Source organism: Centruroides vittatus, unplaced genomic scaffold, assembly GCF_030686945.1.
Source record: "Centruroides vittatus isolate TY-2023 unplaced genomic scaffold, ASM3068694v2 contig_3255, whole genome shotgun sequence".
Classification (NCBI taxonomy): Eukaryota; Metazoa; Arthropoda; class Arachnida; order Scorpiones; family Buthidae; genus Centruroides; species Centruroides vittatus.
The window spans coordinates 386,423-413,605 of record NW_027122088.1 but is presented as its reverse complement, the minus strand read 5'-3'; the positions used below and the strand labels follow the sequence as shown (position 1 = coordinate 413,605).

The window sequence follows — 27,183 nt, the reverse complement described above, 5'->3', positions numbered from 1 at the left end:
TAACTTTTTCGTGGGATAAATTAAATTTTTTCGGAAATTTGTCACATAGAAACATTGAAAAAAGGTCCCTGTTCTTTTGATAAAGTTAAGAGAAAAAAAAGTGCTGTGTAATAAAGTGTTTTATGCATTTTATACAGTCAGGAGTGTGAAGCTGTCAGGTACAACGGTTAACGTGTCCTCACAATTTATTTCATGAATGGCTAACACAGTCTTCCCGAACGTTATCAGCTCTCCTATTTAAACACAAACATCTGCCTTGGTCTATTGTTAAAGCCGAACTCTCTTCAATTCAGCAAACTTTGCATTTTATGACCACCCAACTTTTTAGAATGGTTTATAACCTCCTAATGTTTACTTTTGGGATTTTCCTATATTTGTTGAGGTCCCAGTTGACGGGTAATAATATATATATTTTTTTCTTCTTCTTCTTTAGAGGTGACGAATATCCGTTAATCCTGGTTTTATCGTTGATAGGAAACCTTTAATCTACCATGATAGCCATTTGATTTTCTACTTTTCTAAAGATTTAACACGAGCATAAGCCCTGTGGTAATTTAGTTTAAGGGTTATAAATCTTTAGAAGTTCATTATAGATGAAATGGGTGACTAACTGGGCACGTGTTGCTCTGAGAGGCCTTTTGTATCGTTCACTGTAAGGCCTCGTAAAATAAGTTTAAAAACAATAAATATACACTGCAATTTTGAAGATGAGATGAAACGTATTTGAAATTGGATTCTAGAGGATATAAATCTTTCTCTATTGATGCGGAGATGGATGCTGGAAAATATGGATTCTAAAAGGAACAATCATAGATATGAAACTCAAATTTAAAGTAATTTAAGTTAAAACGATTCGTTACGCGTAAGATTGAATCATGTTACGAGTTTGTTACGAGTTACTTTCATATTATTTTTAAGGATAAATCTTCTTTATCACTAACTATCCACATTACGAAATAAAATAGGAAAAAACATCTGGAAGAAAATATTTATACCATTCATCTACACATTTATAGCAAATTTTAGGCCGTAACACAGCTGTACAGCTGTAATTTTACACTTAAAAATATTCCTTTTAGTCAGCTTTTAACTCTACATAAAATAGCAGGAAACTGTTACTTTCATTATTGTGATAAGAATCAGAAAAGGAACATTTGGCTCCACTTTTGGCTAAAGATCTAAATATTTATCCTGCCTGTGGCATTAGAACCTGTGCTATTTGTACAGGCCAAGCAATTTCGGTCGAGTTACATAAATAAAGTTGGTAAAGCTTTCCCTTTTATCCGCCTAACTCTTGAATTATACACCCAAAAGAAAAAAAAAACATTAAGCGTGACCATTTCGATTCATAAAGATAATGAGCGGGCTCATCACTAACTTCCATTTACACGGCAGAATATAATAAAGATAAAAAGAAATCATCTGGATGAGTATCTGCATTAACCCTTTAACGATATAAGTTACATAAAAATGGCTATTAAATTACTATGAGGAAATCTATACTCTGTAATGGATGTTAAAAGATTGAGATGGAAAACCGCCTCCTGATCTAGATGAGGTGAAAGAAAGTTAATTATTAAAGAAAGATTAAAGATCTTGTCAAAATATTCACGCCCAGAATGGAATGCTTTTCTTCTTTTCTTTGACAAGATATCGGTTAAGATATCAAGAGATATTGTATTCTTTTATTCAAAACTTGAGAAAATCGATACGATAACTTTGTAGAAATATATCAAAAATAATGTTTTAATGGAGGAAAATAAATATTAAATACGGAAAAAAGGAAAATTTATCAGCTTTTCGAAGTTTATTTTACATTCAAAGCTGTGAAGAACGGACACTGACGGACACGTAAATACATGGCCGCTGTTTGGAAGTTATTTTATATGTATTTTTGTTAAAAAAAATAAAAAAATAATAATAATAAAGCTTTCGAAATAATGGCCGCTATTTAAAGGTGGTTGTTTTCGCAGGTTCGACAATTTTTATATACACATAATTTAATACATAAAAATTTAACATTAAATTCTACAGTTAGGTGTTTTTTTCTTAATTATCGAACTTTTATTTTTTAATATAAAAAATATTCTAGAAAAATGTTAAAAATCGATTATTATTGCAAATTCTAGAAGATTACTTTAAATAATCGATTACACGTGAATGAAATGAAATTTTTAAAAATTTACTCCATTTCATTGAAATTGAAACAATTCTAGAACTGAATTTTTATTGAAAATTCTGGAATTGTTTCAATTTCAATGAAATGAAATAAACTTTTTAAATTTAATTTCTAATTACTCAATTTCAGTGAAATTTAAACAATTCTAGAATTTTGAATTAAAATTTAAATAAAGAAAATTAAATCTTTAAAAAAAAACGAAATGCTTTTAATTCAATGAATTTTGATTGAAAATTAAAAATAATTTACATTTATTTAATAAATATTTAACTTTGTATTCCAATTTAAAAAAAAAAAAAAACAATTATTTTGGAGCCATTTTAAGTTATTAAAATGGCTTAAAAATAAATAAAAATTAAGAAAATAAAGTTAAATTTAGAATGAATACATCTAAATGAAAACTTTTACGATTAGTTTAAGGGGTAAAAATAATATTTATTAATCTTAAGCAAACTTTACGAAAACAGAAGCACTCCTTACGCTACATTGAATCTCTACTGAGAAAGGGGCGGAAATAAAAAACAACACACACACACACAAATATGAACTAGGCATGAATGGGCGCAACTGTTACCCCAGTTGAATTACAACATCCGTTCGTCATGCAGGCAGATGGCTTTACTAATTCATTACTAGTTAATAAATGTACTCCGCTGGAGGGAAGAGATAAACACGACTTTTCTCACGTGTTTTCAATGTGGTGACGACATACGAGGGGGATCACGATAAAGCTCACACGTGTAATAACTTCTAGATTAAAAAAAAACAAGTGCAGTACTTACTTTCCACCCAAGGCAGGAAAATGAGGGAACACTGGAGCAAAGTTGGGGATTGTAGCAGCAGGTTTCACTCGACCTGCAAAAGAAAAAAAAAAAAAAAAAAAAAAAAGACAAGACTTTAAAAAATGTAATTATGGCGGATAAATATGTGATAAGAAAACCATTTTACGATCATATAATCGCGGTTTTACGGCTTGAAATTTCATTGCTCGATCCCGAATCAACGCTAACCCCTTACTAACGACACTCAACGTAATTACAACCGGACTAGTTTCTCACTAATCCAATTTTATAAGTTCTTTAACTCCCTGGACTCATCAACAACTCGAGACATGTACAGTAACTCGAGTATTGTTAAATATTTAAGTTGGTGCATGTGTGTGTGCGCGCGCGCGCGAGTATCGCGTATGTGGAATTGTTTCTAATTTAGACAATTGAATTACTAAACTAACAAAGAAGTCGAAAACAAAATTTATCTTACCGGCTTTCACGATTAAAATTCCAGAACTCTCCACTCTGTGTTGATCAATGGAAGCCTCACATTTGTAATAGCCAGTGTCGTGTGTATCGAGGTCCACTATCCTCAAACGTGACCCGTAATGACCGGATTCTGAAGAGTACTTTCTAACTTCCAATTTTCCCTTCTCGGCCTCTAGAGGTGCCTCGTTTTTGTACCAGACTATATGAGGCTCCACGCTCGAACGTATTTCGCACCTCATCTTGATGCTCTCGCCAGTTTCCTTGGTGACGTTGATCAAGGATCGAATCATCTGTAGTTGAGCTGTAAAAGATGAAAAAAAAATTTGGATAAAAATGATTTTTAAGAAGTAATATATCATCTTCTTCCCCCTCCTCCTCTTGCGCCTCCTCCCTCTTTCTCTCCCACGTAAAAACTATGCCATTATCTCTTCATTGCCATCATCAATTTACTTTGTGTGCTAATAAACTTCAAAAGAGGAACATTAAAAGAGATAGGTGATTACATTATGTAAGTTCGGGGCGCGTTAGATTACAAAGAATGCCATGTAATGTGCCACAAAGTCGAGTATCTGTCATTTGCTGCGCGACCCGAGTTAACAAACAACATTGGCTTTGCTACTAGATATACCAGTCCGGGGGGTCAGTTTAGATTACTAGTAAGGAAGAAGAATGGGATGTGTATGTATGTATGTATGTGTGTACAGTACGTATGTGCGCGAGGGGATGGGAATAAATGATGAATATTTCATAACTCGTCACGTGTCTGGGCGTGTTGCGGCTTCTTGTCAGATAGAAACCTCTCCATCAGATGCACTTAGTCGAGTGCTTCGAAATTAAAAATCGGTTTAGCTACTTGGTTAAAATGTCAAATGGACCCATCTACGATTTTTTACTTATTTTTTTGTTAAACCTTTCGCTCTTCGTCATGTAAAAGTCGATTTATTGACAGAGTAATAAGGAATGTTTCCTTAAGCTAAATGCATTAACTTCTTTCTATAGAGGGACAGAATTATAGGAAACGAAAGATGATAACTGCCTCGTCGTACGGTCTTTACGCCAGGCAAAAAAAAAGATGAGGGGGAAAAAATCGTTTGTTCCATGTTTTGGGTGATGTATGTTTGTTTTTATTTATATATTTTTTTCAGTTTTTTTTCTTCCCTTCCTCCCTGTTAGCTGCCCGGTGATTACTTGTTTGTAACGAGATACATTTATACATTTGTTTGTATGTTTTTTCTATCTACGACCCGTGTTTACTAAGCTATACTTTTAAAGATTTTATAGTACGCTAGTCCTTGTGAAAGAATAAATAAACCAATAGTAAAAATAGATTTCGGGTAACCCGAGTAATCAATATTCATCTTTAATCAAATGTTATGTAGCTTGAGGGTTAAGCTTCCTGATAGCTTAGTCTATTGAATTTCGGTTTGCTTTCTATTTTTGTCCTCTACTTTTTTCTGTTTCATATACGCTTCCTCCCTCCTTTTTCTATATTTTATATATCTCTTGTTTACTATGCTCCTTTTTTCCTCCTATACGTTTCTTAAGCCCCTTCTTTTGTTCTTATTTTTCCATTTTTCTATCTCGACCTCTTTTTCTGCGAACCTTTCTATAGTAATATGAGTTCTTTTACTCCCTTTTGTACCTTTGAAACGTAAACTTTTCGACTTGTGTACACTTTAAACTCATATCCAAAGCTAGAAAACTGATATCTCGAGTATTTATTTGAGAAAAACAAATAATAATAATAATAATTTTTGTCTAAATTAATTTCTTCGGTGATTTATTAGTTAATGGTTTAAATCGATAGTTTATCGATTGAACTCGACGATGGACGAAATTATATTTATTGTTAAATCATTGATTTTTGTCCAAACGTCTTCCAAAATCTTTATATCTGTCGACCTCATCGTAACAATATTTGAAGATTGCTGATAAAAACATCCTTCTGGCGCCGTTTTTTTTAAACTTATCGATAAAAGTTTAGTCTAAACGACGAGTTTAAACGTTTAATTTGTTTATTATATATATAAATTTCCTAAATTTAAGGCCATTTACCCGTAGAGTCCAACTCTCCACTGCTTCCAAAGGTTGCTTTCTCTGAATCGCCTGGAGTTCTGTAAAAAAAAAAAAAAAAATTTTATATATATATATATATATATAACATTTAATATATTTCAAAATATGTACGTTGAGATTTATGTTACAGCTCATAAATTTAAATATATATTTAATTTACTTACAGTATAAATTGTTTAGAATCAAACTTATATTTGTATACGCCTGTAAACTGTATACTGTTTCGAGTTTTAAAGAGAGGTCAAGGATGTAAATCACGTAAAAAAAACCCCCCAAGATAAAAGGGAGTAAGAAACAAAACCAGAGTAAATTACTTAGAAAATGACAAATATTTTAAGAAAAGAAAGTCGTAAATTATAGTAAAAATACAAGAGATGAAAAATGCATTGTTTAGAAAAAAACAAGCGAAAAAAACGGCAGTTTAAAAAACATTTACGTGTTTAAAAATATACAAGGAAGACACGAGAAAAAGCACGACAAAGGAAAAGTACACGAAATAAATTTGTCAGTTTCTGCTTTCTTTTTTAAATAAAATCGACAAGAAGAGTGGTTTGTAACACAGAAATGAACACACGTATAACAAGAGAAATGAACAGATTCTATGCGCTTGTGTCCTTTGTATAAATTGTGTTCATTTCTATGTTCATTTCACTTATATGCCTGGGAATTGTGTTCATATCTCTTATATGCCCTTCATTTATTTGTAAGCCCTTAAATTATGTTCAATTCTGTTTTAAATGTCCATAAATTAAATTCATTTCTGTGTTTATTTCTCTTTTGTAATACAAAACTAGAGAGTAAGAAACATAGAAATGAGTACAATTTATGTTCATTTAAAAGAGAATTGAACATAATTTAAGTGCTTAAACGCATACTGAACAAAGAAATAAGTATGATTTGTGGATATGTAAAGAAAAATGAACATTAAATTAGCATAATCGATGGATAATTAATAAAGTAAAAGGCCGACAAACAAAAAACAAGGAATGGAACATGTAAAAGAGTGAAAGCGGAACAAATCGAGACTAAAATAAGTGCCAAAAATAAAAAATAAATAAAATAAATTGTTATAAAATTAGAAAATAAATCCACAAGATGGGAAAAAGTCAATAGTAATATCCGGATAAAATTATAATTTATTTAGGGAAAAAAACCTGGAAACGAATGTCAACTCTTTGACAGATTCCTTTTGAATTTTACCCTCTTCCGTCAACTAAAAATACCCAACGGTTGATACATTCTCCCTGGAGTTAATCAACTGCGACAATTCGTTCGCCAAAGGGGGACAAGTGTCCCTTTGTCAGAGCGAACGCCTACCGAGTCGTTAGGAGGACCAATGAAGGGGGATTCTTCCCTCAATTTGCACATCCTTTTCCTGGGGCTAGCTATGCAACGTAAGTCAAGCTTACACACCAAACCGAATCGGTTTAGTGGAGCAGAATCCGTCAAGTTTACACAGAAGAAGAGCCCTGATTGGTTGATTTAAATTTTTAAAAAAGAAGAAAAAATATAGACAAATAGAAGATCTTTTTAGAAATATTTTAATTGTGATATTTCTCCCGTTATTTCCGGTAGCCAACGTTAATTACAAAGCATTAGTGTAATACTCCAAATGAACCTAATCCTACCCTAGACGAATAATGAATATTTCTTAATAACTCTTAATGAAGTCCATTTAATAAACGAAGAATTTCAATTCATTATTGAAAATTTAACCTTAATAAAGTTTAATTTTCTCCAAAAGTATCGTTTCTAAAACAAAAATCCAATTAAAACATTGATTATAATATTTACACGAGACTAATTAAAGCTAATCTCTTGGAAAATTACAACTAGCAAAAGAATAGGAATGATGCTCTCCCCCCTCTATTTTTCCCCTTAAAGTAAACATAGTTTTATAATATTGGATTGTGTAAATCCTCCTACTGAATAAAAGAACACTTAAAATGAGTCACTGAACCTTGTTTAACCTTCTAAATTTATCATCATCACTTCAATAGATGCTGAGCCTGATCAACGATGCACCCGCAATACCAATAATGGATATTTTTAAGGGGCTTCTAGAACTGAACTAACATAGTCACGTGTTTAAAATTGACTTGGCTCCCTGTTCCGATCTATTCTATGAGCTTCTTTTTTGCGCTTAAATTTTCGTTTCAGAAGTGCCAATTCCTCAAACAGGATGCTGCAAAAATGCCCAATCTCTTCCAGATGCTGTAAAAATTTACTAGACCCTTCACAGAAGGGACCTCTAACCCCTCGCTTCTGTTGCGAAACTTATAGTTTAATCCCTTAGACGCATGAAACCCCCCTATAATCCACTCCAGACGTCCTGACAGGTCCTCTAGATATCTAGAAATAGAACATAAAGTGCGATGTCACTTAACAACAATCAGCCATTTTTTCGGGGGGATCGAGTATGAAGTGGGCCTGTAATTTTTATTAAATTTTCTTTAAAATAAGGTCATGCTTTAACTTAAAAAATGGGGGTGAAGAGGAAGAGAAAGGAGGAGGAGGAGGAAGCGAGGGTGTAGATAGAATCGCATAAGAATCGAATGAATGATGACTATGCGCGAAATTCGAGTGACACGCTGGAGAACTTCTTTGAATGCTTTTATTGTCTAGTAATTGTACAGCATTCTTTAGTACAAAGAGGGTGTGGCGTCTTTGAAGGACGAGTGAGTAAACTGACACTTCAATACTGTGCTTGAAGAGAGTTGGCTTGTCAAAGTGTAGCGAGTTTCCCCCCTTGCAGATTCCAAACATTACAAACTCTCGCGTTTAATATTGGAGTAATTACACATTTTGCATAAGTTCTTGATATATTTATAATTTAAAATGATGTAATTATAACATAAATGATATTCTAAATACATTATATAAACACAGTGGCGAATGCTTTGAATAGCTACTTCTGTAGGGTAATAAATTATTTAACATCAGATTAGCATCGATTTGAGTAAAACGTCGATCCTAAAGTGGTAATTAATTAAAAACAAACGAGAGTATATATTGAATTTGCACTTTTTTTTTCCTTTTTAAGTAATAGGAGGTGGAGAGTTTACATGTTAGCATCAGCTAGAGTAGTGGAGTGACTTAGTAAATGACAGTAACCATAATACCTTATTTCAATTCAGGAATTGTACAAATGACCGTAATTCAGACGAAGGAAAAACTGTCCTCTTCCTAAATTTTGACCTTCCCAAAGGTGAAGATCCTTAATGTAGGGGTGTGGTTTAGATTTAAGGGGGAAAGAATCGTGTTTAGAATTGTTGATACGCCTGAGGGATGATGGTTTAGGGGAAAGGAAGTAAAAAATAATAATGATAATAATAATAATAATTATTATTTAGGGAAAATGGTGGGCAGAATCTTACTTTTTCCTCCTATGTAAAGGAAGAATATCGAAACTTGTAAATGGATAAGGCACGAGGTATGACGAAGGTCGAATTGTAGATGGAAAAGTTATATGCTGTTAGAAATGAATGAGGTATTCACACAGTTCATTTTCTTGGCTAATTATAACTACCGAACAGATGGCTTTCAGTTCGTGACTTATGACTTTTATGTATCTGAGGGTCGTGCAATATTTACGGTTAGAGCAGAGACTTCAATCATTTATCTAAGCTTTTCGAATGTTCGGAAGAATTCCCTCATCCTCCTCTTCTTTTTTTTGTAGTGGTTATTTGTCGGATTGATAAAAGTTTTAGACGAGGAACCTACCTGTTCTCTCCTTTAAACAGATGATTTTTTTTTCTGAAGCAGTCGAAGTTTTTTTAAGGGTCTTAGAAGTTATATACGAGAGCCTTCGAGCGGCTTTGAAGGACGACGATAAAGAAAAAAAATAGTTATAAGACTTTTAATTAAAAGAAAAAGGCAAAGTTATCGAACTTTAAAAGAAGACGAGAGCTTTAAGAAAAGGATTTTTTACTTTATTCCTTTAAAAATTCTAAAAAATAACCTCTTAAAAGCCTTTCTTTTTATTGTTCCAAACGTCTCTCGTTTATAACAGATCGAGCCATAATTAATTTTACAACCACTCGATAAAGATTATAAAAATAAAAAATGAAATCAGAAAACGTCATCTTCCTCTTGACATGTTCAAGATTGCACAAAAGTGTGCTTCTACATCGAAACGAGGGTCATTTTACCGCGTCACGTGACCCGAGCGGCGCCGACGTGTCCTTCCAAGATTCCCCCAAATCGCGTAGTTCGCCAGTTTGCGCGCGCTCGTATCCTAAGGTCAATTTCCCCGAACCCCAGCCCTTAAGGGGGTTGCTGGGAAGAAGAAAGTTGGCGTTAAAGAACAGTTTATAACGTCATAAACCCCCCAATTACTAGAGAAGTAATGAGGGCCCTCCTTAACTACGTAAATAAACACTTTATTATTAAGGATACCGAGAAGAAGGGAAACTTTTTCGAGCTCGACAATACAGTAATACACCTCCTAAGTCTGAAAAAATAGGGTGAATAACCTTATTCTTCTGTAAGGTTTCTAGATAATAGAAAAATTGTAGGTGTGGATGTGGGCGAACCACCTGCGAGACGGAGCAAAGTAAACTACTTTCAACCCACTCCTTAGCCTTTTAATATCTTGGGCTTGGATCGAGTTGCCAGTATGGGTCGATGGATGTATATCAGCAAGGATGCTCTTATCTTCCTAATGAACTGTATTTTCTAACCTTAATCGTTGTTTAAAATTAGAAAAAAGGGGGAGACACTCGAGAGAATCGTTTTAAATTAGAAAATTCTATTCATTGAAGACGTCCTAAACCCTTTAAAATTCCTCTAAGAGGGGGATAATTGAACACGTAGAAAAATAAGAAAATACCTCCTTTAAAACGCTGTATCCAGTAAAAAATAATAACTTTTATTCCCTGCTAAAGTAATAAAAATAATGTAAACAAAGTTATCAATTTTTAGTTTTTGATCGATGGAGCGCTGTAGATTTTTTTTCTTTTTTTAATTTTTATTTAAATTGCAATTTTCGAGTGTTTTTCGAGATAATCTATAAATTTTTCTGCGTTTTCGGGGGAATTGTACAAATTTTTAAGACGTTAAAAATTAATAAAAACAGCAGGGAAAAAGCGTTTATATAAAGGGAAATCGCTGATTTAAAGCTGTAAAAATGAACTAAAATGTTTACATTTTTAAAAATTTAATTTATTTAAATTTTATACAGATTTTAGTTTATATATATAAATTTTTACAATGTTTTTATCTTTAAAGTAATAATGATAATGATGATAATTTTTCCTCTCGCTCTCTCTCGGGAAGGTTTTTGGGGACATTTTGGGGTTTTTTTTTTTTGGGTAGTTTTTAGAGTTTTTACGGAGTTTTTGGGGATATTTAAACATTTTTAGGGAGCTTAGAGGATTTTTTGGGCGTTTCGGGGGATTTTTATAAAGCAGAAAATTATTAACTGAAACTTGTAAAAGCCAATAAAATTATATATATATAATTTTTTAAGATTATCTCAATTTTAATTATTTAAATCTTTAATTTATTTGCATTTATACGAAGTTTTTAGAATATTTATCATAAAGAATTCAGAAAAAAATCTAAAAAATAAATTCAATAAAAATGTAATATTCTTTAAAGTTCTATTGCAATTTAAATTGTATTTAATCATATTTAAATTTTATAAATTTTATTTTAATATATTTAATTACAGGTAATGAAAAAATGTCTTTATTTATTTATTATCTAACATTAAATTTATTTAATTAATTACGTCTATTGTTAATTTACATTTTTAAATTATATTTATTTAAAATAATTCATTTTTAATGAAATTAACAAGTTTATTTTCTCCATTTGTTTGTTGTAATTGATTACTTTAATTTGTCGTTTTCATTTATTGTAAATACTATTTATAGTAACAATATTCTATTTTTAGAAAAAGAAAAATCGTCGATTACAACAATAAGATTTATTGAAATTAACAAATTTAATTTTCTGAAAAAATAAAATTTTAATTTCACTTCAATTTTTTTTTAAATTTATATATCCCGATATAACGTCATATACAGGCTATGTATATATATAGAGAGAGTTATATCGAGATATACAATGTTATATCGATAAAATTTATATACTGTGTATGTATATATATATAATGCTATATAACTTATAATGCGTGTACAGTCAAATAGTGCTATACCTCGATATAACATTGTCTATATATCAACATTATATCGAGGTATAGCATTATTTGACTGTACACGTGTTTAATTATATAATTTTCACATAAAATAAGCGTCATTTATACAATGAAACAACGTTGTGTAGATGCATACGCAGACGGCGCTATATCCAGGTATAGCGTTATTTGACTGTGCGCGTATTAATTGCATAATTTCTACATAAAATAAGCGTCATTTAGCCGAACTTCTAGGGGAAAAAAGGGACCATTTTTACTTAAAAAGATAACCATTGAGAGTAAAATGACTCAAAGTTGGAAGATGCGTGGCTGATTAGATACAACCATTCATTGTCAAGCTACGAGACACACACAATGAGTAGGAAAGAGTCGTTAAGTCGCGGGTGACTTCCTGTCATTTAAAGAGATCGAATTATATTCCCACCCTCCCCCCGTTTTTTTCGAATCTCTACCGATAATAAAAGTAGAGACGAGAGACGTGTTAGAGAAGATCTACGCGCGTATGTATTTTGTATGAGCATCCTCTCCCAAATTTGAAATATGGAGGAAGATGCGCGCAGTTTCCCCCTTCTCTCTCTCTCCCCCGCCTTCTAAATTCATTAATGAAATTGGTATTAAGTATAATAAAATGAAGTTAAATGATCCCATTGATAAAATGGGAAGTGAAATTATAATTATGTTAGATAATAAAGTGGTACTTACGGGGTTATAATAACTGCATTGTCTTCGAAATCCTCTGACGGTTCAACAGTTTCGCCTTCTCTTATCTCTGATATGAAGGATTTGCTTGACATTCGTAGTTTCTTACGTAATTCTGAGTCGAAATATAAATAAATTTCCATTAAAATATTATAAAGTTTGTTTGTTTGTTTATTTTTCACTTAGAAAATAAATGTTAGTATTTATGTAAATAAGGATTTTATTGCTTAATTTATCTGTTTTGAAGGATTAATTGTTAGACAGAGTTATAGAGGATTTTTATTATGGATTCGGAGGTTTTACTACTGTTTTAGAGAACTTCCAATTGTTTTACAGGATTTTTTATTACTAAATTTGAAGGTTTTGCTACTGTCTTGGAGAACTTTTATTACGAAATTCGGAGATTTTACCGTTGTTTCAGAAGATTAAATGTGGCAAATCAAATTAGGCAAAAACTTCACATTTGGCCCTTCAAATATGCTGAAAATTCGAATCTGGTCCTTCAAACTAGGTACAAGCTTTACATTTGGCCCTTTAAGTAAGCTGCAAATTTACTGCTTTATTTGTTGCTATTCAGGTTTTCATAGACCTCAACGTATACATTGCGTGTAAGGAAAAAACAATTTTTTTTAATAAAATATCTTATGTATACATAAATATATTTATATGGGGAAAATAAATTATGTGTATGTTAACAGATAAAACATTTTTATCCCAGATTTACTCGTGTTAGAGAAGGAAACCCAACACATAAATAACTTCCACCCAACATAGTTCCTCACAAACCCATTTTTCTATAACCTCAACATAGTTACTAGAGTATAGTCAAGTTTTAACACATATTTATGTTATTTATTATGTTTTAAATCTGTTTAAACTGCAAAAGAATCTCCCAACATCTCAGATTCGTGATCAAGATGCTGGAAAATGTTAAAAGATGCTGCAAGATGCTGGAAGATGCTGTAAAATAAAAGAGCAAATTTCGTAATTTTCTATATAAAATTACACACTTAAAGCTTAATTCTACTTTTATATCAGAACTTTAGAGCTTATTTCATCATTTTAATCAAATTTTAAGCTGTTTTTACGTACTTCTTAGCCCGTAAATAAGTTTTTAGAAGCTCATCTAGCGATTAAGATGCTAGAAGATGAGGAGTAGAATTTAAAAACATTCGGTGTTTTTACTGTTTATTGTTGTTAGGTATAGAATTAAAACTCAAATTTTACTTTCAAATATAAAATTTCTCCATTATTTTAATTAGATTTTACGTTAAATTCACATACTGCTTAACTTGTAACTCTATCTTCACAGGCTTTGATGCTGCGAGATTAAAGATGCTAGATGACGAAGAGTAAAAACTAAAAACTAACTTTTACTTTCTAACAAGAAATTAAACAGATTTTAGACTGCATTTAAATAGTGTTTAGCCCATAACTGCTAAATGTAATAGCTCATGAGCTCTAAACTCCACTTCCTCTTAAATTTTGCTCCTCATCCTCTAGCATCTTCTAGGATGATAGAGGATGAAGAGCAAATATTAAAAATTCATTCGAATTTAAATAAATTAACATCACAGGATACGAAATTAAAACTTAATTTTACTTTTAATTAAAAGTTTCGACCTTACACCAGATTACAGGAGCATGAACACATTCCTTAGCTCCATAAACTAGTTTCTTTGAGAGGATCAGCAGGCATTTTTTATGATAAAAATCCTCAAAAAAATCGAAATTTCTGACTCATTTCTTACGAAAATCCACGAAAATATAAGCGATAAAGATCTATTTGCATATATAATAGTTTGTAGATAATTTAGAAAGATAAAGGACGGCCAAATCTTTGACAAAGTTAATCACTAGAGAATTTTAATGATGCGGATCAAACCCCTTTACTACATGTTTGGAAAATTTACAGTCGACAAGTCATTTCTCCTTCTCGACCGTAAAATTTACAGTTATGCCATGTCGATAATGCCACTGTAAATTTCTCTGCTGACTTAACATTAGCGTGTGTCTGTGTGTCTGTGTGTGTGTGTTCAAGAAAGGAAACTTACAGCAGCTGTTTGCCTTTTTGATTTATAATTTTCTAAGATGGAGGCCCACTAAATATACGTATTTATATATACGTTTTCCCCTGTTTATTTTTAATATCGGAATTTACCATAATACATTCGTTTTTTAAAAATGATTTTTACAGTGAAACCATTCGTTTTAATGCAAGATTTATGTGAGGAAATATCATCAGATGTTGGAATAATAAAGATTTTCTTGAATAAGTAACGTTCTCTCACTAGAAAGTTGCAGATATTATTGGAAATTCTGGAAATTCCATCGAATGTTTAGAAGTATTTATGGAATTTCTTTGCCAGGAGCTTGCTTTTACTTGAAATTTTAAGTAAAATCTACAATAAAAGCTCTTTACAAAAGCTGGTTTTTTTTTCGTGGTATGCTGATAAGAAACGTCCCAAAAATGTGTTTTTCCTGATGAAAATGTGATTAAAAAATACGCCTGCGTGCAGAAATTATCTTAATGTACAGTACGTAAATATTAAGCAGAAATTTAGAAAATCCCGCTGAATCCTTCCTGATTTGAGCCATTTTTCAGCATTCCAAACGAGGATTCACATTAATTAAAGGCAAAAATCTTAAAATCTTGCTGAATTTAAGCCAATTTTAAGCATTCTAAACACAATTTTCATACGTTAAACGGGAACCACGCTGATTATAAACAGAAAATCCTTAAAATCCTGATGAATCCATCATATTTTTCAAGCTTTATAAACATTATTTTAAGAAGATCCCTGCTTTGTAAGGGCGTTGGTAATACTAAGCAGTGATCTTAAAATTTCTGACGATTTTCTGGACATTTAAATCACTTTTAAGTACCCCCCCAAAAAAGTCAGAAAATTAAATAAAACAATCAGCAATCGGGCAAGAGCACTACAAGACTCAATGGCACAGCGTGAAGCAAGAAAGGATCGTCGTCATCATGGAAAAATCCCTGCAATCCTTATCTGAGTATGGCAGACATCTTAGGAGATTCGCTGGCAATTTAAGCAAGATAATAAATATTGGTAGAGAGAACGAGGAAGATAAAGTAAAGAAAAATTCACAAAACTTTGCCATAAATGAGGGCAAGGATATTACTAACCGGCAACATTCAGTCATGTGACGTGAAGGATGCAGTTTGTAAAATGGTGGATCAATTGATGGAGAGGCTGTCTTCCGTAAAACCGAATCCATCCATCAAGAGCATCGAACAATTTGCGACTCTCTAACTCTACTGCGTGACTGACAGACCACACTGCACAAGGCCAGATGGTGCTGCAAGTTGATCCCCTGTCCTCCCCATATTTGTGGTTCGGGTTTCCTTAATTGTTCCACACCATTTTATGCCGCCAAACATCCGAAAATTGTCCTCTTAAATCGTTATCGCTTATCCATTCTTCCCCCCAAATGAATGAGACGTCCGATCTGACGTGAAAGCAAAGAATCGAACGAAAATCCTCCCTCCTAACGTCTTCGATTAAGTAATCCCCTGAAAAACCTACCAGATACCACTAGCAAATCCTCCGAAACTTTAAGTGTTGCCGCTTTTTTAACCTCTGATATCGCAAAAAAAGCGCGTCCGAAATTATTTAATAAATCGATTTTAATGCTATAGTAAATATTTTAGTGGGATGTTCTTCGAAAGTAGAGGATTTCCACTTCTTAAATTTGGAGGATTTCCAACTATTTTGGAGATTCTTGATATTATTAAATTTACAGATGTTCTAACTCTCTCGAAGAATTCTTATTAAATTTTAAGGATTTTCAAATATTTTAGAGATTCTTACTATTAAATTTTAAGGATTTCTACGACAAATTTGGAGAATTTGAATGGCTTTGATAGGATTCTACTAACAAATTTAGAGGATTTTAACCGTTTGGTAGGATTCTACTATGTAATTTAGAGGATTTCTAACAACCTTGAAGGACTCTAACTAGGTTTAAAAGATTTTTAGCTACTTTGGAGGTTAATAATAATCGACTTTAGAGGTTTTCCCCCCCCAATTATTTCGAAATTTATTACTATTAAATTCAGATGGTTTCTCATCTTTTGCAGGTTCCACACCACTAAATGCAAAGGACTCGACTATTTTGGAGGTTCTCGCTATTAAATTTGAGGATTTCCAACTAATTTTTAAATTATTATTAGTAAATATTTTTTAAGAAAATCATCCTTAAACATTTAATTTAAAAAATGCCACTAGAAACTAGTAAATTTCAAAAATTTTCTCTTTTTCCCCTGCTTTTAAACCATGATTTCCATATTAAAGAGAAATTTAGTGAGAAATTCAGATTTAGTGGTTTGGTTAGTAAGTTTTTTTTATAAGATTTTTTTCCTGATAAATTATGACCTTACAAGGTATTTTAGCAATTTATCTAGCATAAATTTATAGCAGCAATAAATACATAACCTGTCAGTCAGTAGATTATTATAAAAACGAAATACTCTAAATTGAACGAAATCCCTCTAGATTTTTAAGTTATATACCACTAAATCCTCTAAAATATTTCGTAAAATCCTCCTTTCGTTCCTTTTAAATTAAATTTAACAAATATTTTAGTTAAGAAAAATCTGTATTTTAAACCAAAACGTGTTAAATCCTCTGAAAAACCTCTAATTTTGATAGAATTTAGGTACTTAAAACCCCTAATTTGAATTTCTATATACGATTTTTGCATTATTTTAACTCTACATAATTTATAAACTATTTTCTAAAAGTGAATCATATTAATAATTTTATTTTAAGATAATTTTACAGAATTTAAATTAAAAACATTGGGGATAAATGCCCTTAAAGAATATAAATAATTATCCTATAAACAACTAGATGTTTAGTACCTTTCGGGGGGGTCTGTCTGTTATAAAAATCCTTCAAGTTAGTCGGAATTTCTCTAAATTTAAATAGTATAAACTTCCAAATTAGTTGAGAATCCACTAAATATTTAAATTTGGAAATTGAAAACCTCAAAAGAAATTTAATGAATTAATCCTCCAAAACTACATATCTAGTAGTTTTGGAGGATTGTTTAGTTAAATATAGAGGTGAGAATTCTTTTAAATATGCAAGTGAGACAAAATTTCAAACTTTTTCTTTTGTCGAACTGTCGAAAGCTTAAAAATCCCACTACGAAAAAAAAACCACTAGGAGTTCTGTTAGTGGGTTTTCACATGCCGTTTCCTACTGCGAAAATTTCATAAATTTACACAATGATTTAAAGGAGAAAATGGTGCAGAAATCGAGATTCGGGGGGGTGTTAGCTGTGGAAAGGGAGTTTTTGTTAGTGGATTTACCTCTAAACATTTCTCACAAAAGGAAACTATTCGAAAAATTTCGTCCGTTCATAAGGCTTACATAGCTTAAATTTTGGTAACATTTTCGCATAAAGGGAGCCAACTTATCCCCTTTCGATCCCCCGAAAATTCATTTTGTACGCTTTTCAAGGGTGACGTTATCCTCCCCCCTTCCCACGTCAAAAATATCTCCTCCATCGTCGGTCCTCGGAGAATTTTTGGGTGTATTATAGTTAAAAACCGTCTCGCGCTCCTCACTCTCTCTCCTCCTACCCCTACCCCCTCCCTCCATTCAACGCGACTCCATTGTATAACGTTTCTCACCCCTCGAAAGCGTTTCGGGGGGAGTGGCCAAGTCGAAAACTTTAGTTAATAATTCGCGCGCAACAACCCCGAAAAGGGATACGTCATAATACAAATATTTAAAAAGGTGTTAAAGGGGGTAAAGTGCAGTCACGTGATAGATTTATCGAGGTTTCGCATCCGGGGCATCCCAGTTTGCTTTTACTACACGGAAACTCACTTATCCATCTCAGCAGCGCGGAGTGAAGAAGAGAAGTGGAAGGAGGAAGAGGAGGAGGGGGGCAAAAAAATGCCGCCAATGGATGCACTCCCACATTAGACACTGCGAGATGATTAATGACAAATGGTGGACCCTTGACAGATCGTCACTCGTTCTCAGTTTGCAGGACCTCCGACAAAATACTTCTATTAGTGAGCCTTGAGAGCGCGTGGGAGTTAGCCTTGAATGGTTCTTATCTCCTGTTTTGCATATCTGCGCGTGTTAAACGAACCGCGTAACACGGGGGGTGGGCCCACTTTTTTTTTTGGTAGAAAGTTAAGATTTATACCTGAACTTGACCACTGGGGTGTGTTTTTTTTCTTTTTTTGTCTAAAGTTCTGCTTTGGAACACCTTCAGAGACGTCCTGTTAAGAAGAGAAATATAGAAATGGTGGAGGGGATTTTTTTTGGTTCTTTACCCCTCGTATGAAGTGTTTTTTTTTTTTTTTTTTTTTTTTTTTTTGCTTTTGGATTAAAGCCAGTTGATTGAAAAATTATGAAGAGGAATGACTCACTTAAATCTTCGTTTGTCCTTTTTTTATTTTTGGACTTTTTTTTGGTAGGGTGTGAGGAATAAGTGATGTGAAATATTGCTAGGAAATTCCAATATGAATTTCTTATAATTAGACCTGTCATACAGTTGACGTTCTCGAAATAATATTGGAACGAGCAAATTTTAATGAGAAGCGAGCAAAATTTCGTATAGTAACATTGAAATAAGCAAATTTTGAGGTTAAAGCAAGCAAAATTCCATATCGAAGCGAACAAAACCTCTTTTAATAATGTTGAAACACTGGAAATTTCGCGTAATAAAATTGAAACACAGCAACGAATCAGCATTATCGATGTGTACTGTACGTCAATTGAATTGCTTCAACACTTAAATTGTACGAATTAAAGCTTTTGAAGGGAGCCATTTTGTTTCATTGTAGTCAAATGAAACACTTATATTGTCTCTACAGCTTACTTGATGTCTATACTTTGTTCCAGATCTTCACAAAGCTCTGGAACAATGTATTGAACATAATTTATTCAAAAAATCATTTCTATTAATTTACTTTTTCAAAAAACAAGGTTAATTAAAGGCAATAAACTTCATTTTTCTTCGTCTGTCGGGTGTCTGTACGTAATGTACTGTACAGTACATGCAGTCAAACCTCCATACAACGGCCATGGACGGAAATATTAAAAAATAGCCGTTGTTTGGAGATTTTTATTCAAAAATAGTTCACAAAAATGACGTCGTTTACAGGTGGCCGCTGTTAGGAGGTTATTTTGTATGCATTTAAAAAAAAGAGAAAAATAAGTTTTTGAAAAAATGTCCGCTGTTAACAGGCAGACAAAGGAATGACCGTATTAATATTTCGTCTTTCAATTTATATGTACGGTATACTGTGTATATTAAGTTTTATTCGTCTGTATGCCTGTCCGTATCTATTAATTTTAACTAATTTAACACGCACAGACGAGCCGACGGACGTATAAAAAGCTCGAATTCTTAGAGATTTTCAGATTCCCCTATCAAAAAGCGACTAAAAACAAAGAAAACGGAAACTAGATAACAACCTCAATAGAAAAATATCATCAGTTGTTATTTAAAAAATAAATTTAAAAAAAAGGCGAATTTTTCGAGTCATAAAATCCTTCTTTAAGAGGTCCTATTCAGGTTCTTCCATGATTAATATCTCAAAGTTAACGTTATTAATATTCAGTTTCGGGATGAGGATGGCAGGTTCAACCCTTCTACTTGTTAGAAAACTAAAAAAAAATATGGAGGGGTCTTTAATGCCTAACAAGACTTTTTCCAGTTACAGGACAACCCATCATTACACGACATTGCTCGAATGCCAATTAGTGGATCAAAAAGTGATTCAGTCACGCAAACTAATGGATATATAGATGCGGGGGGAGGAAAAATTTGGGTGGGGATAAAAGGGGGTAACCCGAAAAATCCGTCACACGTACAAGACCACTTCTGTATGCTAATGTAAATATTTAAATTGGATCGATTGGTATCGGCCACGTCACACTTGGCACACCAGGTGTTACTATAGAAGCCGACTATCCTTCTCCAATTACACGTCCCGTTTAGGATAAGTATCTTGGACTGGGACTCCATCCCATTGAGCATTTTCTACAGCCATCTATGGAACAATAACACGTCGCTACCTGCTGTGCCCATAGAAAATTTATGAGTTTTGTACAAAAGGATACGAAATCGCTCGATCAAAAAGGACAATACTCCGGCTTCTATTCATCCCCCGCTACCGGGCTTAACATTCTTTTCCAACATAATTACCATATATACTCCTTTGATACACATCAATCCTTTAAATGTATCAATTTCTAATAATTTTATTATATTTTTAAGTATTTTTTTAAAATTTATCCTTTGTCGAAGGCTCTTTAGAAGACTGAATCTTTCGAGGTTTTCTTTGTGAAGTGTCTTTAAAGGCACTACTCCATGCAAAAAAAACTTTTATTGTAATGCTCTACTTCTTACTAGAGCTTCTCTCTATGCTCAGATCCTAGAAAGATTCTTTGTAAGGAGTAGACTGGAATGAAGGTTCTTTTTCATGGGTAGAGCATAGAAAGAAGGTCCTCTGTAAAGAGTAGATACTAAAATGAAGATTCTTTTGCATGGAGTAGTAGTACTTCATGCAAAAGAATCTTCATTTTAGTATCTACTCTTTACAGAGGACCTTCTTTCTATGCTCTACCCATGAAAAAGAACCTTCATTCCAGTCTACTCCTTACAAAGGACCTTCTTTCCATGCACTACACTATGCAAAGGACCCTTCAAAGCTCTCCTCGCAAAAGTCTCTGTTATCCAGACTTTAAAGGCTCTTCTTTACCAAAAAAAAAAAAAAAAAACGCATTTAAATCCCAGAAAGTGCCCTTAAAAAGGCACTCTCTTTAGAAGAAGCTTTGGTCTTTGAAAATCCTTTACAGAAGAGAAAGGACACGTCTTCAAAGTTTGGTGCACACTTTTTACGCCGCTTTAACTGTTAAAAATATATTAAAAAAACAATTTCTCTTATCTTCCTTCTTGTAAAATTCTCCATTTTACAAGTTTTTGGTATGCAACTTTGATGGATTTTCAACTGTTTGAAGTTTTAAAATCGATCGTTTTTTTCTTTCAGATCGCAAACGTCGGTTACTTTAAATGTGTTTTCTGCAAAGTTTTTTCTTTTGATGTGAAGATCGGTTTGCCACTTTCTCCTCCTTTTTGCTGATTTTTGCTGATTTTGCAGACGTAAAATGCTTTATCTTACTTATTCTATGCCCTTAGACTTTAATCATTTCTTTATTTTTTATTTAGAAATTTAGGATAGTTTTTCTTTAAAGATATGCTCGAGTTAACATCCTCCTTCTTCTTGAAGCTAGTTTCAATGAGAATCTTTTGACCTTTCAAAGGTCAAATTTTTTTTAAAAAAAAAGGAATCATTTGTCTAAAGATCAAATTCGTTGGATCGCCTGTTAAAGGTCGAACTCGTTGGAAATTCTTCTTAAAGAGTGCCCTTCTAAAGGCCAAATTTAAATGGCATTTCGAGGACATAAGGCTTGAAAGGTCCTTTTATAGAGAAGAATATAGTTTTTGTAAAAAGAATAAGGCCTTTAAGGATTATTTATGAGAGAATAACTCTTTTTAGGCAATTTATAAGATAATAAGGCCTATAGAGGCCTTTTCAAGGAAAAGGGAATTAAGCTAGATGTTTCGAAGAATGAATTTCTTAAAGGTCAAACTGGTTTAGCATTGATTGAAACTCCTAAAGGGCCAAATCGATTATTTTTTCAAAGGCCAAAGCCATTTGATGCCTTCCTGGAGGTCGAAATCGTTGCTTAATGCTTAAAAGATGCATTAATCTGATATACAGAATCATTTATATCTTTCTAAACAAGATATGTGTCTCGTTTGATATCTACGATAGTGGAGAAGCGTAATAAATATTCATTCGTAAGGCTAGAATGCCTTTCAAATTCGTTTTAAAGGGAGAATTTAGGGATTAAAGGCCTTTCATTAGAGAGAATATAACTTTTAAAAGGGCCCTTTCGAGACTAGAATTAGGTTTTAAGGCCCTTTAACAGAGAGAATATAGTTTTTGTTAAAAGAATAAGGTCTTTAAAGGCAATTTATAAAAGAGAATAAGGCTGTTAGGGGCCCTTTTAAGGAGAAAGAACGAATTTCTAAAGGCCAAACTGATTAAAAATTCATTCACAGGTTAGACTCATTAGACGATTTTCTAAAAGCCAAACCCCAATTTATAAGGCTATTAAACATTCTTCTAAAGTTCACACTCGATAAACAATGCATCGAAATTTAATTACATTTAACACCCCTATTAAAAAACACACTTAAACTTAATTAAATTGTTAAAGTTTTTTAGAATAAAATCAAACCGCGAGACCCTTTATGGGTTATTTCATCTACATATGACCCAAATCAGGTGTCACGCGTGACGTAAACCAAGGCGTCACTCAAAACAAACAAGGGAGTGTGGGATACGGAAGGGTGTAATTTCCAGTAAGTGCAGGCATTTACACAGAGTTTAATCTGTTAAAGGACCCTCTAAATAGATAGAGAATGAATAATCGAGTAAGAAGGGGGGGACTTTTATTAATTTCTTAAGATGTGCTTTAGGATGATTAAAGTGAAACCGAATAGGGAGAAAACCACGAGAATTTACCAATGGTTGACAGTGTAAAGAACAAGGAGGGGGTTCTCTGGCTGTTCAACAAGACAATAAATAGAAGTTCAGATAATATAACAACATCCTTCACACGCCCTGGACAACTTTCGGGTGGAGAGGAACAGCTTGGGTAGGAACAGGGGATCCCTTCACCCTAGGAGTCAGGGGGTCATTCATGCGTCTGTCACAAATTGTTGGCACAGACATTGGGTAAAGAGCAGTCGGAGGCGGTGAAAGCAAATCAGATTTTCTCCTTGCCAGTCCTGAAAACAACTCGGGTAAGCACGTAAAAGAAGACGACGAGGGGGGGGAGGGAGCGCGTGAGGGTATACAATGACTAAACTCCAATTATCGTGGCTCCTTTAAACATTCGCTCTTGGTCTTTTTTTTATGTTGAATTCCTTACAAAATTTATTCTTCCTTCGTTAAATTTGAGCCGGTTGCGTGATCTCACTCGGACAGAATACAAAAAATAAAAAAAATTGAATGAAGAAATGATGGCCAAAATCCGAAATCCCTCTCCATCCGTGTCCAAGATCCATATACGATACTTGAGGATCTCTTAATCTTTAAGGTTCAGCTACTTTCCATAGATCGAATAATGCGATACTCCGCGATTAAAATCGCTAGAAGGTCATCTAAACAGGGTCTAATTTCCTAAAAGAAGCCTTCGGGGTGGTCACGCGATGGTCTAATCCAAAAAACGCCTCAAATTTTAAGGGATTTTTAACGAGAAGACTCTTTCGAAAACGTTAAGCGGTAGGTGGTCCACATAAAGAGCCATTTAAAATGTTTTATTGTGTAAAGATTCGAACTGGCTTCACCTCATCTCCCATAAAACCGAGTCTTAAGAGGAGAGAATGGAGTAGGAGCACGAAGCGCAAACAATCTTCGTGCTGTTAAAAATTTGTAAATCTCCAATAAATGCTATCGTAACATCAAGAAACTTCATAATTATTCACCAAAAAATCCAGATCAAAAACAATTCCGCTTCGGCCATGATGAGACGGAGGGGGGAGTCGAAAACCAACCCCTTCCGAAGCAACCAAAAGAAAAAAAAAAACTATGAGAAAATGAAGAATCGTCACGCAATCTTCGTTAGAATATGTCAACCTTAATGAGAAAAGGCTTCGTAGAACCTTAAGACAATCAACTTTTTAAGTCAATGTACTGAGAGAATCCCTTACATTTTTATAAATTTACACCCTTTTTTTCCCTGTTAAAAACACAGGTAAAAAAATTATACGTTTGTCTCCTTCGTATTTTTGACCTTTCTTTGTTAAGCTGTATATGCTTTAAACATCGTAACATAAAGACATGATTCACGGGACGAGTTACATGGCATCAGATTTATTCATCTGATTAAAAATTCATGTGACTAACGTGCAATTTATTTTCTTAAACAGAACGAGTACAGACTGATAAGTCTGTCGCCCCCCTCTTTAGAAGGCATCATTTTGTATTTTTTCCAAAATATAATCTGATAAGTTATCTTTTAACTCGAACACGTAGGGTAATATATATACACATACGTATATGATGATGATGAAGTAGATATCATCGTCATTTTTAATGCGGTAGTTAGTGGTAAAGATGATGAAAGTGATGCGGATGATGAGCAAGAGCGTATCCATGGTTACAGGATGTTGCTCTTAACTATTAAATTATATATTTATGTTGTATCAATTACTTTTATTTTTAAATTAAAAAAAAATTATTTTATATACAAAGTTTTAATTATTTTTTATTTTAATTATTGTATCTTATCATCATCATCATCATGTTTAATATCCTGTTTTTAGTGCATATCTATATTAAAATTCATGATTTAAAAAGATTTTTTTTTAATTAAGGAAATTTAATACAGTTGAACCTCCTACAATGGCCAACCTGTAAACGGCGGCCATTTTTTAAAGGAATGTCTCGTTTTAGAATGCATATAAAATAACCTCCAAACAACAGCCGTTTTTTAAGGTTTCCGTCAGTGGTCGTTGTTCACAGGTTTGGGTGTATTTTAATTATTAATTTCTATGGATTTTAATGGCTGATTTAGTGATAAAACATAAATTAGAATATATTAATTTTATTCTAAATTTTGGTTTAATGGTAATTTAAAATTAATTCATTAATCATATTATTTATAAGTTTAATTCATTAATTAGATTAAATTGCAGTTATTTTAGTGTTTTAATTATTTTTAATTAATTTTATTAAATTGTAATTAATTAATTTTGTTTGTTGATATTTATTTGTAAATTTAAATGATTATTTAATTGGAATTAATTTTAAATTTTTAATTAAAAATTTTTATTAATTAAGAGAGGAAAATACTGTCAAACCTCTGAACAATGGCCACTGACCGGAGTATTAAAAAAAATAATAATAATAATAGACGTTGTTGGAAATGGCCGTTGTTTGGAGGTTAATTTATATGCACTTTTGTTTAAGATTGGTAAAAACTTGTCGCCGTTTAGAGGTGGCCGTTATTGGCAGTTTGACTGTAGATCATTTTAATTAATATACAGTCAAAGGTCTGAACAATGGCCAATGACGGCGACATAAAAAATGGCCGTTGTTCGGAGGTTATTTTGTAAGCACTTCTGTTCGACGACTTGAAAAAATGGCCTCTGTTTAGAGGCGGCCGTTATTTAGAGGTTCGACTTTATTATCCTTTAATGTAGCGGTTTGAGTTAAAGGTTTATACAGTAAAACCTCGGAACGACGGCTACTGACGAGAACATAAAAATGGCCGCTGTTTGGAGATTATAACGTATACATTTTCGTCCAAAAAAATTCCTGGAAAAACAATGGAAGCCGTTTAGAGGTAGTCGCTGTCGAGAAGTGGCCGTTATCGGAGGTTCGACGTAAAAAATATATATTTAATATAATTTATTTTAAACTTCTAATTACTCAATTTATAAAAGAAGCGGTGTGAAACAAAATTTGCATGACGTGGAAAAAGTAAGTTCGTGTTTAAAGTTCTCAACATTTGCTTTCAACGAGATGTTATCACGTTCGTTAAAAGGCCTCATAAGCAGTAGAAGGCTCTCATTAACGTGTAGATACAGCTTAAATTCTATATATACATGTTTATTGATCGTAAAGAAACCACGAAAACAAATTCCCAGAGAAAATAATTAGATATTCATGAAGTAGATTAAAATACATGAATTTAACATCAATAATGTTGAAGTTTATTCATCACTTTATGCCCCCTTTTCTTCTTCTTCTTACACAACATTTGTAAAGTTTATTCATCACTTTATGCCTCTTCTTTTTCTTCCTCCTCCTCAACACTTGTAAAGTGCGTAGCAGCAACATCCTTTCTCCTATCACTTGTCGTGATTTACAAACATGATTCACTCGTAATGTTTCGCTGTTTTAGATTTATTTAAGCGATTATATCGTCTTTTGACTAATGTGCAATTTATTTTCTTAAAAGCAACTTTATTATACACATATAATTTCTCCATCTTTCGAATTTTATCGAGCATCTCAAACTAAAAGAGGGTGATGGGTTATCAACCATCTTCCCTCTCTTCTCATGTTTATTCGAATCTATTTATGTTATTTCTTCAAAAAATAATAATAATATACATTCCTCTTCTTAAAATTTTCATCTGTTTTATACGAAATCGCTACTTTAATTAGCTGCTTTTATGTAAAGATGAGTTGATCCTCCTCTTCCTCCACCTTTGCTCCACTTGCATAATGATAATGATAATAATAATAATAATAATAAAAGAAAAATGTATGAAAGATTATCATCTCCCATACAAAAATTTGACAGTGTCTATGATATAATGTGATTGGAATAATAAAATTCTGCCATTTTGGCCCGCAGCTGATTTCTTTAAATCTTCCATCCATCAAAATGCTGTGCTTCCACCAATACTATCGTTCCTTGGAGAGTTGTTAGAAATTTGAATAGTTGTTTCCTCTTTTTTTTGTTTCTTTTTAGCTATGATTCGTCCCTGGCCCGAAGCTATATTGGCGATTAGGAGGACATCTTTTTTATTGCAGCATTAATCAATCTCTACTTGTCATCTTCCCCTACTTCGGAAGGATAAGCAAAGATTTTCTTCAACTATTTTGTTAAGATCTGTTTTAAAATATTTCTAATGAAATCTTTTAAGCATTTACAGCTTCGAGTTTATCTCCTTATCAAATAAAGACGTATTTACACTTTTATTTTATAATTTTTAATTTTTTA

General features: G+C 32.7%; 1 protein-coding gene and 1 long non-coding RNA gene across 3 annotated transcripts in view; one reads left to right on the top strand and one right to left on the bottom strand.

The window, feature by feature from the left end:
* LOC136973658 (inactive tyrosine-protein kinase transmembrane receptor ROR1-like) overlaps positions 1–27,183 on the bottom strand; it is a 48,250-nt gene that overhangs the window by 17,959 nt on the left and 3,108 nt on the right. The window contains exons 2-5 of the mRNA XM_067268399.1: positions 12,380–12,491; positions 5,494–5,552; positions 3,440–3,739; positions 2,962–3,034 (exon numbers count right to left, since the gene is read on the bottom strand). Of these exons, the coding sequence (XP_067124500.1) occupies positions 2,962–3,034; positions 3,440–3,739; positions 5,494–5,552; positions 12,380–12,491 (544 nt within the window). The remainder of the gene's footprint in view (positions 1–2,961; positions 3,035–3,439; positions 3,740–5,493; positions 5,553–12,379; positions 12,492–27,183) is intronic.
* LOC136973660 (uncharacterized) overlaps positions 1–27,183 on the top strand; it is a 38,621-nt gene that overhangs the window by 8,537 nt on the left and 2,901 nt on the right. The gene's annotated exons all lie outside the window — the stretch shown is intronic.